The sequence below is a fragment of the Opisthocomus hoazin genome, chromosome 1 (genome assembly GCF_030867145.1).
Source record: "Opisthocomus hoazin isolate bOpiHoa1 chromosome 1, bOpiHoa1.hap1, whole genome shotgun sequence".
NCBI lineage: Eukaryota > Metazoa > Chordata > Aves > Opisthocomiformes > Opisthocomidae > Opisthocomus > Opisthocomus hoazin.
The window spans coordinates 47,530,338-47,544,092 of NC_134414.1; the positions used below are offsets into that span (position 1 = coordinate 47,530,338).

Here is a 13,755-nt window from a genome sequence, read left to right on the forward strand (position 1 = left end):
GTTACTCAGTTGTAATCATTATAAACACAAACGACTTCCAAAAGAATCCCAAAGCCCATCTAACATAGAGTTTATAGTACATAGATTTACACATCTCAGTTTTTTCAGCTTTAATCAAATTGTGTTTTATAGGTAGATCTATCACATTAACTTTATAATTTGTTGTGCTGCCTCTTCACAGAAACTTTTAACACCTTTTATTATCTTCAAATGGGTACTTGTGGCAGTCTAATTTTCTGTCTTCCTGTTACTACTCTTACATGGACAGCTGCCTTCACTTAGGAGCAGCTCTTATTGAGGCTATACAGGACTTGATGCTCTACTAGTCACCATGTAATTCTACCTTGCCAGCTATTTAGAAGTCTGTTTGCTTATACGTGAGTGAACGCAGTCCAGCTTCACAGTGTATCATGCCTTTGTCTTCTACTTATTTAGGAGATACAGAGAGAACAATTTACCATTTCATAATATAATTAGGTACTGTGACTCTTTTTATTTAACAGAGTAGTATTTTTTTAAGAAGAAAAATAAAGAAAAAAAGTCCAGAAGTACTGCCTATTTTAAAAGAAGAAAACAAAAGTTTGGAAAAACAGTCAAGCAAGCGAAAAAAATTAATAAGGCATCTTATTTAAGCATTTGTCCAAATTTACTCATAAGTGTAGCCTCAAAAACATGGCTGGATTTGTTTAATATGCTGATTTCTCATAGATGGCAAGCTCTTCTTGAAGCTGTTTAGAGTTTAAACTGTACATTTTCCTTTGCAAAGTAAGTAATATCCTGACTTCACACAAGTGGCAAAGGGACAATACACATATTTTTTTTGTTGTTTGTTTTTTTGTGGTTTTTTTTTTTTTTTTTCCAAAATTTAATTCATTGTTGTTACTACCTGGCTAATTTTTCTTTGTCTCTCATTGAGATATTATTTAGATATTTTTAACATGGTAAGCTTTTTTAAAGGCTCGATTCATATGCAAGAAACTGCTCTTGATAATAAAGGAACACAGCATCACAATGAAAATGGGACATCTTGAAAATAAATGTAGCCTTTATTTTGTAGGGTAGCGGAGAAGTTCTTTTGGAATATATGCATATATATTTGATCTCGCTATATAATTTTTGTTTATATATCTATATAGATTAATAAATTTGTTTAGGACTTATTGTAAGAGAAAACTTTTTCAATGATTAAATGCAAAACCATATGAGGAAGAAATGCTACTTTTTGATTAGGTTGAAGAAGATTGAACATTTGCCCTTAAAAAAAGAAAGCATGAAATACAGAGCTTTTTAAAAATTTTAAACCTAATAAATAAAAAACCAAGAGTGATAGAAAGGCTTATGGAAGCTAATATGACTATACTTTTTATCTCATGGGGTAAACAAATTCTGATTCTCCACTGGATCAGAATTCTGATTTATCATAAATATTGTTAAATTCCAATATAAGTTTTAAATAGGAAAATAGCCTAATTTTGAAATAATTAAGAGCTATTCACTATCTTTTGAAATTTTTAGCAAAACTATTTTTTTTTATTTACTTTAAAAGATTGAGACCTACAATCATGAACTAGTTTTCAAGATTCCTTTAAGAGTTTTTTATTACTGAAAAAGGGAAGTAGATTTCACAACTCATATTTCAAAACTCCTGAGAAAAATACATTTGTAGTCAGAAATTACATATTTAAAGGAGATTATAATAATAAAACCTACCACCTTTAGAAAAGCTTCAAAATCACTTTTACACCAAAAATATATTTTTACCCTTATATTTCTCTTCTGTTATACTTGGAATAAAAATATAACAAATATAGAATCATAGAATAGTCTGGCGTTTACCACCTCTCTGGGAAAACTGTTCCAGTGTTTCACCACCTCATTGTAAAAAATTTCTTCCTTATATCCGGTCTAAATCTACCCTATTTTAGTTTAAAAGCCATTACCCCTTGTCTTATTGCTACAGGCCCTGCTAAAAAGCCTGTCCCCATCTTTCCTATAGTCTCCCTTTCAGTACTGAAAGGCTGCTAGAAGGTCTCCCTGCAGCCTTCTCTCGTCCAGGCTGAAGAGCCCCAACTCTCTTAGCCTGTCCTTACATGAGAGGTGTTCCAGCCCTCTGTTCATCTTTGTGGCCCTTCTCTGGACCCACTCCAACAGCTCCATGTCTTTCCTGTGCTGGGGACGCCAGAGCTGGATCCAGGACTCCAGGTGAGGTCTCACCACAGCAGAGTGGAGGGGCAGAATCCCCTCCCTTGACCTGCTGGCCATGCTGCTTTTGATGCAGCCCAGGATACGGTTGGCTTTCTGGGCTGCAAGCACACATAGCCAGCTCATGTCCAGCTTTTCATCCACCAGGACCTCCAGGTCCTTCTTGGCAGGGCTTCTCTCAATCCCTTCATCCCCCAGCCTGTATTGATAGTGGGGGTTGCCCCAACCCCGGTGCAGGACCTTGCACTTGGCCTTGTTGAACCACGGGAGGTTCACACAGGCCCACTTCTGAAACTTGTTCAGGTAAATATGCTCTAACATAAAATTTTTACCTCCCTAATAATATTTAGGATGTTTCTGACCAGATTCAAAATGCATTGAGTTGCAGAACTGAAATTATAGAAATTCAGCTATCTTACTGATAGTTTCATTTGGTTTTGGTTTTGTTTTTTTTTTCTCACTGAAAGCTTAGATTAGCAAAAGATAATATCAAAGGGGTTGTCAAGCAGTGACCAACCTTTCCATTTGACCCAAGCCAAGATCAGTTGTGCTAAATTCTAAAAATAGGTTATACATGGTGGTAATGAATGTTGATTTTGGAATGGATGAACATCAGGTATTATTACTGGCAAGAGTTAATGCGTTTATGATCTGGCCCAATACAGAGGCTCATCTCCCCACAGTTACAGAATGTCTATAGAAAGGGCCAAAACAAAGAACATTTATTAATGATTTTGAAAAAGTAGACAATATAATTTTTTTGTTTTGAACAAACTGGACTTATCACCAGTTTCAATGATTTAGAGGAAATGGCGCTGAATAGTGACTTCAGAAATTCTGTCCAGAAGCATGTAGATGTTTCTGGAAGCACAGGTAAGAACTACTTTAATTAACAGGAGTTAAAAGCAGAAATCAAAGATACACAAAGCAATGTGTAACTCGTTACCAAACTAATATTATTCCTTTTTTTTGTACTGATGGATGTAGCAGGTGTTAACAACTTTTCTTTCAGATAAATATACCTTAAATAAATATATCTTTTTTCAGGTCTCCGATGTACAAAACCTCACCTTCACTAAACTTCATTTCTGGTATTTTGCAACAGTATTTGATTTTATTGCTGGAACTGCAGGGTCTGGCATCAGTGCAGGATACTTATATCTATATCAATACTTTCCATAGATATGCATATTTTGACCTTCTTGAACTAATATGTAATATGTATGACTCATAGTAAAAATGAAATAATTTCACTAGATTCTAAAAACTATAAACCTGACTGAATTACAGTTAATGTAATGTAGAAATGGCTCCCTTTCTTAAATCACTTCTAAAAATATTTGTAGTGTAATACTCTAAAGTTCTAAGGTTTTACAAACAAGACCATGTTCAGGTGTATTTTCCTGAAAATGTTGTCTACAGGGAAAAACTTCTCTCTAACACCAGCAACTACATGTGAAATTAATTTTTTTTTAATATCCTTGAGCTGAGAAGGTAGTGACAGAAAAAAGAAAATGGAAGAAGAGTGAATAGCTGCCCATTTGTCAAAATGGTTTTCTGTTCCTGGGGTGAAAGAATAAAGAGCTAAACTAGCCACAGACACGAGATGCTGAAAACCTTTTCACCTATTATGCAGTCAGTAATAGGACTCATGTTTCCTGTATCTGATCACTCTTCTCTTGTGAGCAGGTATTTGTGAAATTTCCTTTTCAAGTGTAAACTTAAGGTGACAGTTTTTAAGTCTTATTTGGTCTCCAAAATGGGTTAGAACTACAAGTATAATGGTGGATTACCACTGCAAGTGACAGAAATTAGAGACCTTTGTTATCACCTTAAGTTTCTAATTCGTCAAGGTGATATTTTTCAGGTAGTTTGGGCTTTATGTGACAGTTGAAATGAAAGAACCTTACACATGCAGATTCACATGAGGCAAATTAGAAAACACTGGAATTACACTACTTGTGGAAGACTGATCCTTTATTACCTAACCACAAGAGTTCACCTCCAACTTTTCCATCTCATATAATAAACAGAGTACATCATATGACAATAGACAAATAAAGAAGAGTAAAGCAGTTGAAAATTTTTTGCAGAAAGTGGAAGAAGTTTGCTTTTTCTAGTTTTTCATTACCTCATCTAGTCTCCAAAGTTCCCAGAGATAACAATAAAGTTCTGAGACAGTTTCATTCATACTGAAAATGGTGAAGTATTTTTTTGCTTCCTTCTGTATCTCTTTCTTAATCTACACCTACATGCTATCTTTTGTTGTCAATATTAACTGGGCTATGTGTTTGCTGTGATCTTTCAGTGAAAATTGAGGCAAAAGAACCATGCAGTACTTCAGTATTTCACAGTTGTGTTCCCAGGTGAACACCACTGTCCCTCGTCTTCCTCTTACCTCCTCTTACCTTTCTCTTACCTCCTCTTACCTTTCTCTTACAGAACGACTTAATGTTACTAGTAAGGTCTGCTATTTGGCACCAAGATATTCTTAATTTTGCCTTGGTATTCCTGTGACATTCGTTTTACACTCATACCTAGTAAAGAGATTGTATCCTTCCCATGCTTGATGAGAACTACTTACATGTTCTGCATTTTATGGATCCCTAGCTTAAAACCCTCTGGATGATGTGCACTCCTGAATGGCAAAACCACAGCTGAAGTGAGTACGCACTACCCTTTGATCATGTAGAGCACTATGTAAGTGAAGATGGTCTGACATTCCTAGGACCTGAATTTCTCAGATATGATTCTCAAAAACAGTATTTTTAACTTAAATTATGTTCATTTGCAGTTTCTGTTTCCTATTAAGATGGAAAAGTTATGAAATAAACAGCATATATCCTGATTAAATATATCAAAGCAAACAGCAAGTTATGATTAAATTAATATATGTGTATTTAGAGAAGATTAAAACTGCAGGCTATGGGCTATCCATCAAAAATGAAGCTAAAATCAAATATTCAACAGAAACATCATGGTAAATATTGTTAATTTGAACAATATGAGGATGTCTTTTAGGAAGCAGAAATAGAAAATAGCGTATATTTTATACTTACATGATTCATAGGCAAGGCGAGACAAATTCAGACTACAAATCCTATTATTGTCATTTCCTCCCTTTTAGTTACTTTATTTTGTAACTTTAGTATGCTTTCGTATTATTGCACTTCAGATACATTGTGCGTAACAGCTTGTTTAAAAAGGATGAAAACCAAATCTATTACACATTAAAATATAGTAACTATTCACAAAGAAGTTCTGAGTTATTAACTCTAAGTTATGAGTCATTCATAAATTTACATTACACACAAAGTACCAGCCTATACCAAGAAATTAAAGTGACAATGTCAAATGCTTTATCATTCAAAATTTTAAAAGATTTATGTAATTATTTAAACTGAAATTTGACTAAGACAGTAATACTGGGCTATTCTCTAAAAAAATACAGCTGTTCTTTCAATGATCTCATGTAATCTGAATCATGTGCTTATGAGGTCCTCTTTATAAATAATTGAAAACCAAGAAAAAATACAATTTTCTGGACTGTCTTCTTGTACTTACCAAGCCTGAAATATTTAACAGTTTGGAGATAAGAGGTAATAATCTGATTTCAGCCCTAGAAATAGTAAACCAGTGTTATGATTGATTGAGATTAAAAACTATTTAGAATATAAATAGAATTCATTGGCATGTAGCAAACAAAACTATCAACATCTTTCTCTATAGGAAACGTATGCAGTACAATACCTGTATATGCAAACTGAACAAGATCCCACAGTGCATTGGGGTCTATGCCTTCCATTTTGATCTCTTCTTGTTTGGCTTCACAAACATCACTTGTAAACATGGCAGCAAAGTAGTCAGAGACAGAACTAAGGACAAGTCTGCAAAAAAGTTAGAAACTGGTGTAATTTACATTTACATATGTATTAGAAATGTCATATATTAAAAAATCCAACAAAACAAAACAAACTTTCTAAAAAACATACTTTCATAGTAATTATAAACTACCAGGAGCAATACATTATTAATGCACGCAGGCAGAAAAATACGGCATGAAATTTAATTCTAGCTTGATTTTGCTTCCTGTGATACGAACCAAGTGGCACATTGGCATATCACTATAAAACAGACAGAGAAATTAGTGCTCAGTATTTCTGATAATTTTCCAGCCATGCAGATGTCCCAATTGTTAACAAGATAACCTCTCAGTACCAAAACCAACTTATTAGAAAAACACATATCATACTCTAGAGGTACTCTTCACTGTTCTTCAAGGCCTATTTTTTATAAACTTTACTAACAGCATGTAACTTTATACAAGCCTTCAACCTTCAGTAAAACTATTAGTAGCTTAACATACTATTCACTAAAAATAAAAAAAAAATTATTGTGTAATGCGATGTTTTTCCTAAGAAACATTTGCAAAGGAAAGTAATTTCAGAATTCTTACAAAACGTGCATGGCTTCTCTGGGGATGGATTTAGACAAATCAAAACCACAGCCAGTGCCAGGTATGATTGTCATTACTGGGGCCTTAAGCTAAGGCATTCTTCTAAATACTATCTACAGTAATATTATGATTTTGTTAGGAGTGAATACTGATAGGTGATCTTGAGCTAGAAAGGTAGTACAGCTATAAATAGTGTACCACATGCTTCCATAAAAATTGGTCACATTTCTGGCTTAATTTGAAAAAAACAATATATAAACACATTGAGAAAAGACACAAGAATCACAGCTGGAGAACTTGGAAACCAAGAGAAAAAATTTAGCCATTTGTATATTGTTAACTATTTTTTCCAAGGGAAAAAATAAAAAAAAGATACTGAAGAACAACAAGTTACTCTTTATCTGCCAGTGTAGTAATTGATTGCTTTTGCTCTCTTAGCTCATCCCAACAGCAAAGTAAAATATGACAGTTGGAATTGGCTTCATAATTTCACAGTGCTTTAAGCTACTGTATTTTACCTCCAAGTAGGGCAGCTTGAGAATATACATACGGTCTTTGCTCTGGCTCAAATGATGGGCAATGACTAACTAGGCATAGTAGTTTTATCACTTCTCATGCCGTGTTCAACTCTAGTAATCATGAACTATGGAAGTAAAGATCCTAATTCATAAACAGTTCATATTTATATTCATGTAATTAAGAAAAAAAATAGATGGCTACAAAAAGATGAAATTAGAAATATGCTTTGTCACTACCTCCAGAGACTTCTAATTCACTATTTAATTATTTTTTTTCACCACTGAGGAACATTTACTTCTATGTTTGTTTATTTATTATCTCAACTGAATATCACAAGTGTGTTACTTAGCCAAGACAACCGTGCAGTTCTGGATAACTAAAAATCTTATAAGATTTCAAATACTTTTTCTGACCACTTATTTATAAGTGACTTGATTGACTGTTATTAGATGCTTGATTTAAAAAAAAAGCACAACACAGTAAAAAGGAAAAAACCACGTCAGACTGATGATTTTTTATGAGATGGATACAATCTCTCAAAGATAGCAGAGATGTAATCTAGGCCTGTAATTGAGATTCCCATTTGAGAGCATTTATCGTCAGCTGTTGCTTCAGACTTATTACCCACCATTTAAATTCAACTATGAGTTCCTCTATGCTCTGTGTTGCTCTATAGAGGACACCAGCTGACACAGATAGTGGTGCTCTACAAGTACACTTACAGCAGGGAAACATTTACATCTGTAGAGCAGGCTTAATGATTTCCAAATCTTAGAGCTCGCAGAACATACACTAAGCTATATTCATGCATGCACTTAAAAAAATTTCAGGAAAAAAGGAATTTCAGAAAAAAAAAGGAAGCAGACACTGGCTGTCACTTCCAGAACAATTTTGGCAGTACTATCAAGACTGCCATCTTTTCTGAGGAAAGATTTACTCTTTTCAAAGCAGAAAGCTGTGGAACTGACAGCCTGATTTGGATTACACTAGGTAGTGATTAGCTTACCTTATGACTGTGGTACTCTGCCTCTCCAGCTTACCAAATACAGAAAAAGCTATAAGAGCCTTGGAAAAAATATATCTAACAGTAAATTTAATCCAGTACCCAGATTATTTCCTGCTCAGTACCAAAGATCATCAGAAAAAATAATGTCCAGAAGCCAGTAATTTTTTTTTTGGAGACCAAATATTGCCTGTCAACTTTACTTGACATCTCCTACCTCAGAATTCTGATCAGTAGCTAGTAGGGATCAGCCACTTCCATTTTCCATAACTAAGAATCAGACACCCCATGTTTTTCCCTTTTTCTTCACCCAGTCTTTCCCCCACACACTATTACAATTGGCTTTAATACACATGAAGTAGAAAATGGTGTCATTCTAAACACAACTTCAATAATACAGCACAAACCCAGATCTTCTTGCTTTGTACTCAGAATCACAGAATCACAGAAGGGTAGGGGTTGGAAGGGACCTCTATGGATCACCTAGTCCAACCCCCCTGCTGAAGAAGGGTCACCTACAGCAGGCTGCACAGGACTGCGTCCAGGCGGGTCTTGAACATCTCCAGAGAAGGAGACTCCAAAACCTCCTTGGGCAGCCTGTTCAAGTGCTCTGTCAACCTCAGAGTGAAGAAGTTCTTCCTCCTGTTCAGATGGAACTTCCTATGCTTGAGTTTGTGCCCGTTGCCCCTTGTCCTGTCACTGGGCACCTTTGAAAAGAGTCTGGCCCCATCCTCTTGACGCCCACCCTGAAGACATTTGTAGGCATTTATAAGGTCCCCTCTCAGCCTTCTCTTCTTCAGGCTAAACAAGGTCAACTCCCTCAGCCTTTCCTCGTAGGAGAGATGCTCCAGTCCCCTCACCATCCTCGTAGCCCTTCCCAATGGACTCTGCAAAACAACGAGTGTTTGCTGTAAAAGCTATGGGTACTTTGAGAAATTCTGCTTGTCAAAATCTCCATTCTATGTTTTATCAGTGGTAATTTATTTATTTTGCAATATTTTGATTTTATTTTTCTTAATCTGTTAATTCTTTTCTCTAAACTCTATTTCACTTTAGTTAAGCTCAACATTAAATGTGTAATATCCATTCTCTGTTGAAGAATTTGCCACCATATGTTCCTTCTACCTCATTTGTCATCTAGTCAGCATGTGAGATCTAGAATTCTTTGCCATTTACCTTTCTTCCTTTGCAGTCAGGACACTGAAATGTTAATTTGGGCTTGTTACTGCTATGACTGCCTCCAGCTTCTGAATTTGTAAGGATGCAAAGAAAGCAAGGAGATAAATCATAAATAATTCTTGTCTGTAAAATTCTAACAAGATTCTCTAATCACATTGTGTGTCTTGTCTCTAGTAAGGGAACAAAAATATTCCGTTGACCACTTATATTTTCCAAGTTTTACCTTTAGTTTGTACCAACAGACACTGTTCATAGACTGTTTTCCCTCCTCTTGTGGATTAAAGCAGCCACTTCTAATTCCATTGACTAATTTGAGGATCGGAGACATTTTCAGGAATTTCCAAAGTGACAACACAATAACAATTAGGCTAAAACAATGTCCCTGCTGTTTTGCAGTCTCCATGGGGTTCACATTCTGTTTGCCCTCCTCTCTAAACCAAAATTGTACTCAGTCTCTATGGAACAACAATATGTTCAAGAAAGGTACAATATATTCAATAGCAGGGAGGTATCACCGCCTGTTTGGAAGAGCCTGAGACACAATTCACCAATGAGTATTTACGCTGGCTATGTTTCAAGATGTGAAACTCAAAAACTACCTTTGGTAAAAAAATTCTGGGAACTAATAAAGCATCTGCTGCTCTTTTCTGTTGCCTGGGAAGAGTATGTACAGCCAATCATTGTCTATTCTGCCCATTGTCTCTGGTTTTCTCATGAACAGCTCCTCTCCTTCTTGAATCTGACTGTTCTTCCAGTCTCAGATTTGCTTGCCAACAAACTGTCAGCTACTTCGATTTTCTACATTGTCATTACTTGTTCCTTCAAAGCAGAAATCATTTACTTTTTCAGACTCATCAGGCAAAGGAAGTATGTGCTATCTTAGGGCAGGAAAGAAAACATGCTATACCTACTGTATGCTATTCCATTGCAAGCCGTGAGGGTATTGAAGATTGAACAATAGTTAGAAAGAAAAACCAATGAAATGTCAGTTCTAACTATACAGAATTACTTTCGTTGAAGACACTATGTATCCCAATAATAGATCCCTCTCCATAATCTTTGAAAGGTCCTTGAGAACAGGAGAGGTGCCCGAGGACTGGAGAGAAGCCAGTGTCACTCCAGTCTTGAAAAAGGCCAAGAAGGAGGACTCAGGGAACTACAGGCCGGTCAGCCTCACCTCCATCCCGGGAAAGGTGATGGAGCAGCTTATCCTGGAGGCCATCATCAAGCAAGTGGAAGAAAAGAAGGTTATCAGGACTAGTCAGCAAGGATTCACCAAGAGGAAATCATGCTTGACCAATCTGATAGCCCTCTGTGATGGCATGACTGGCTGGGTAGATGAGGGGAGAGCAGTGGATGTTGTCTACCTCGACTTCAGCAAAGGTTTTGACACTGTCTCCCAGAACATCCTCCTAGGGAAGATGAGGAAGTGTGGGCTGAATGAGTGATCGGTGAGGTGAATTGAGAACTGCCTGAATGGCAGAGCTCAGAGGGTTGTCATCAGCAGCGCAGAGTCTAGTTGGAGGCCTGTAGCTAGCAGTGTTCCCCAGGGGTCAGTACTTGGCCCAGTCTTGTTGAGCTTACTCATCAATGAGCCCGGATGAAGGGATGGAATGTACCCTCAGCAAGTTTGCTGACTATGACACTAAACTGGGAGGAGTGGTTGATACACTGGAAGGTTGTGCTGCCATTCAGCAAGACCTGGACAGGCTGGAGAGCTGGGCAGAGAGGAACCTGATGAAGATCAACAAGGGCAAGTGTAGGGTCCTGCACATGGGGAGGAATAACCCAATGCACCAGTACAGGCTAAGGGCTGACCTGCTGGAGGGCAGCTCTGCGGAGAGGGACTTGGGTGTCCTGGTGGACGACAGGTTAACCATGAGCCAGCAGTGTGCCCTGGCTGCCAAGAAGGCCAATGGAATCCTGGGGTGCATCAAGAAGAGTGTGGCCAGCAGGTCAAGGGAGGTTCTCCTTCCCCTCTGCTCTGCCCTAGTGAAGCCCCATCCGCAGTACTATGTCCAGTTCTGGGCTCCCCAGTTCAAGAAAGATGAGGAGCTACTGGGGACAGTGCAGCAGAGGGCTACAAGGATGATGAGGGGACTGGAACATCTGTCCTATGAGGAAAGGCTGAGGGAGCTGGGCTTGTTTAGCCTGAAGAAGAGAAGGCTGAGAGGGGACCTTACAAATGCCTACAAATATCTCAAGGGTGGGTGTCAAGAGGATGGGACCAGACTCTTTTCAGTGGTGCCCTGTGACAGGACAAGGGGCAAGAGTCACAAACTCAAGCATAGGAAGTTCCACCTGAACACGAGGAAGAACTTCTTCCCTCTGAGGGTGACGGAGAACTGGAGCAGGCTGCCCAGAGTAGTTGTGAAATCTCCTTCTCTGAAGATATTAAAAACTCACCTGGACAAGGTCCTGTGCAGCCTGCTCTAGGTGAACTTGCTTTAGCATGGGGGTTGGACTAGATGAGTTTCAGAGGCACCTTCCAATCCCTAACATTCTGTGATTCTGTGATTCCGAGATTAGTAGTGACAAAAAGCTCAGATTACGTATCAGTCATCTCAATGGTACACAAAAGCAACTAAGTCTTAATAGTAACATGTATTCATCTGACTTCTCAGAAATATGCTTTGTTTGAATCATTCCACTGATGCATGTATATGAGTGTGTGTGTGTATGTATATATGTACACCTTGACATTTCTGTCAAACTGAAAAAATACATATTTTACAGAGAAAAAGGAAATTAAAAATCTGCCAAAAGTCATGTTGCAAAATTCTATATATTGCTTATTATTTTCCCAGTCTTTGTAAATGAAAGTTGTTTCTGCGCAGCTAACAAACAGGAGATAATCTTGGAGCTAATTTGAGATTTAACATCCAATCATAACGATTATCATAGTGCAATCAACTTACTAATAATTTAGCAGCATCAGATAAGCTCATTAACCCATTAGAAATTCATATTTATTGGGTAAAGAAGTGGTCAGTAACTTCTCAACATTTGGAATGGGCAGAAGAAGCAAAATGTCACAGTGATGAAGATAAGAGCTGATGAAGACTGATGAAGAGCCATTATGATGCAAAAACAAAGAAGAGCTCAGTATTTTTCTCCACATGAAAAAACACATATAGCATACATATTTGAATGTAGAAAGACAACACAATCAACTGTGATCTATTTGTGGGCTTAATGATTTTATTCATTCACTGTAACTCCACAAGGAAAAGGGGAAAAAAGTGTGCAGGAGAAGGAAAAGTTCAAATTTAGCTCCTTTGAACTATTAGAAATGTCAGAAACACAGAGATTAGGTCTGATGAAAGCACAAAGACAGATCTGTGAAGACATTCGAATAAGCAACTGCTAAAGTATCTAATTTTTTTAAGGTCTATTCATCATCCTTTTCTTTTATTCTAGAACTTTTTTGTATAAAATGGTAAAATAAAGCATCATTATTAACTTATCTTCACAACTCATTCCTCCACAGAGCTCAGTTTGGTCACATCTTTGTGTGTGATCTTCAACCCCTTTGTTGATGGTGGGCTGTGAGGTTCTGCTGACCCAAGTTATTTTGTGGTCTTCTTTGTCATACTATCTTCTATCTGATTTTGTTTGTTTGCTTGTTTTATTTTTATATTCTACATCATTTAGCCTCCTCTACTTTTTTTTTTTTAACCGTTCAGTTTGAAAGGAGAATCAATCCCCCAAACATAGATGTTAAGTGCCAGTTTCAGAAATTTTGGAGTATCTAGTTCATAAGCATAGGCTTGGTTCAGACCTTTGAAAACCTTGCACTCTTCTAGACCATAAGATGAAAGCCAAGCAGGGTACTCCAAAGCATCTCAGGAGAGACTAGGCAGCTGAACATTGCTTTTTACTTTCTTCCTAAGACGTCTCATGCTTGTTTCTTTCACTCTTCAAAGTCCATTTCAGTTACTGCACCTACTTCCACTCCATAAAGTAATAGCATTAATATTCTGGTTTAACAGAATCATAGAATATGTCAAGTTGGAAGATACCCATATGGATCATTGAGTCCAACTCCCTGTTCCTTGCAGGGCTACCTAAAACTAAACTATATGACTAAGAGCATCGTCCATATGCTCCTTGAACTCTGACAGGCTTGGTGTTGTGACCACTTCCCTGGGGAGCCTGTTCCAGTGGCTGACCACCCTCTTGGTGAAGAGCCTTTTTCTCATGTCCAGTCTAAACTTTCTCTGACTCAGCTTCATTCTATTTCCCCATGCCTTATCACCGGTCACCAGAGAGAGATCAGCAGCCCCCTCTCCGCTGCCCCACTGTTGTTTGATGTCCTTATGTTGAGGCACCCAAAACTGCACACAGTACTCGAGGTCAGGCTGCAGCAGTGCAGAGCAGAGTGAGACAATCACCT

At 37.5% G+C, this 13,755-nt stretch overlaps 1 protein-coding gene across 2 annotated transcripts in view; it reads right to left on the reverse strand.

Annotated features, from left to right (window-relative positions):
• Positions 1–13,755, reverse strand: part of KLHL1 (kelch like family member 1) — a 267,087-nt gene that overhangs the window by 174,529 nt on the left and 78,803 nt on the right. For both annotated transcript variants that reach the window (XM_075422821.1, XM_075422810.1), the window contains exon 3: positions 5,953–6,089. In XM_075422821.1, coding sequence (XP_075278936.1) covers positions 5,953–6,089 — 137 coding nt within the window. The remainder of the gene's footprint in view (positions 1–5,952; positions 6,090–13,755) is intronic.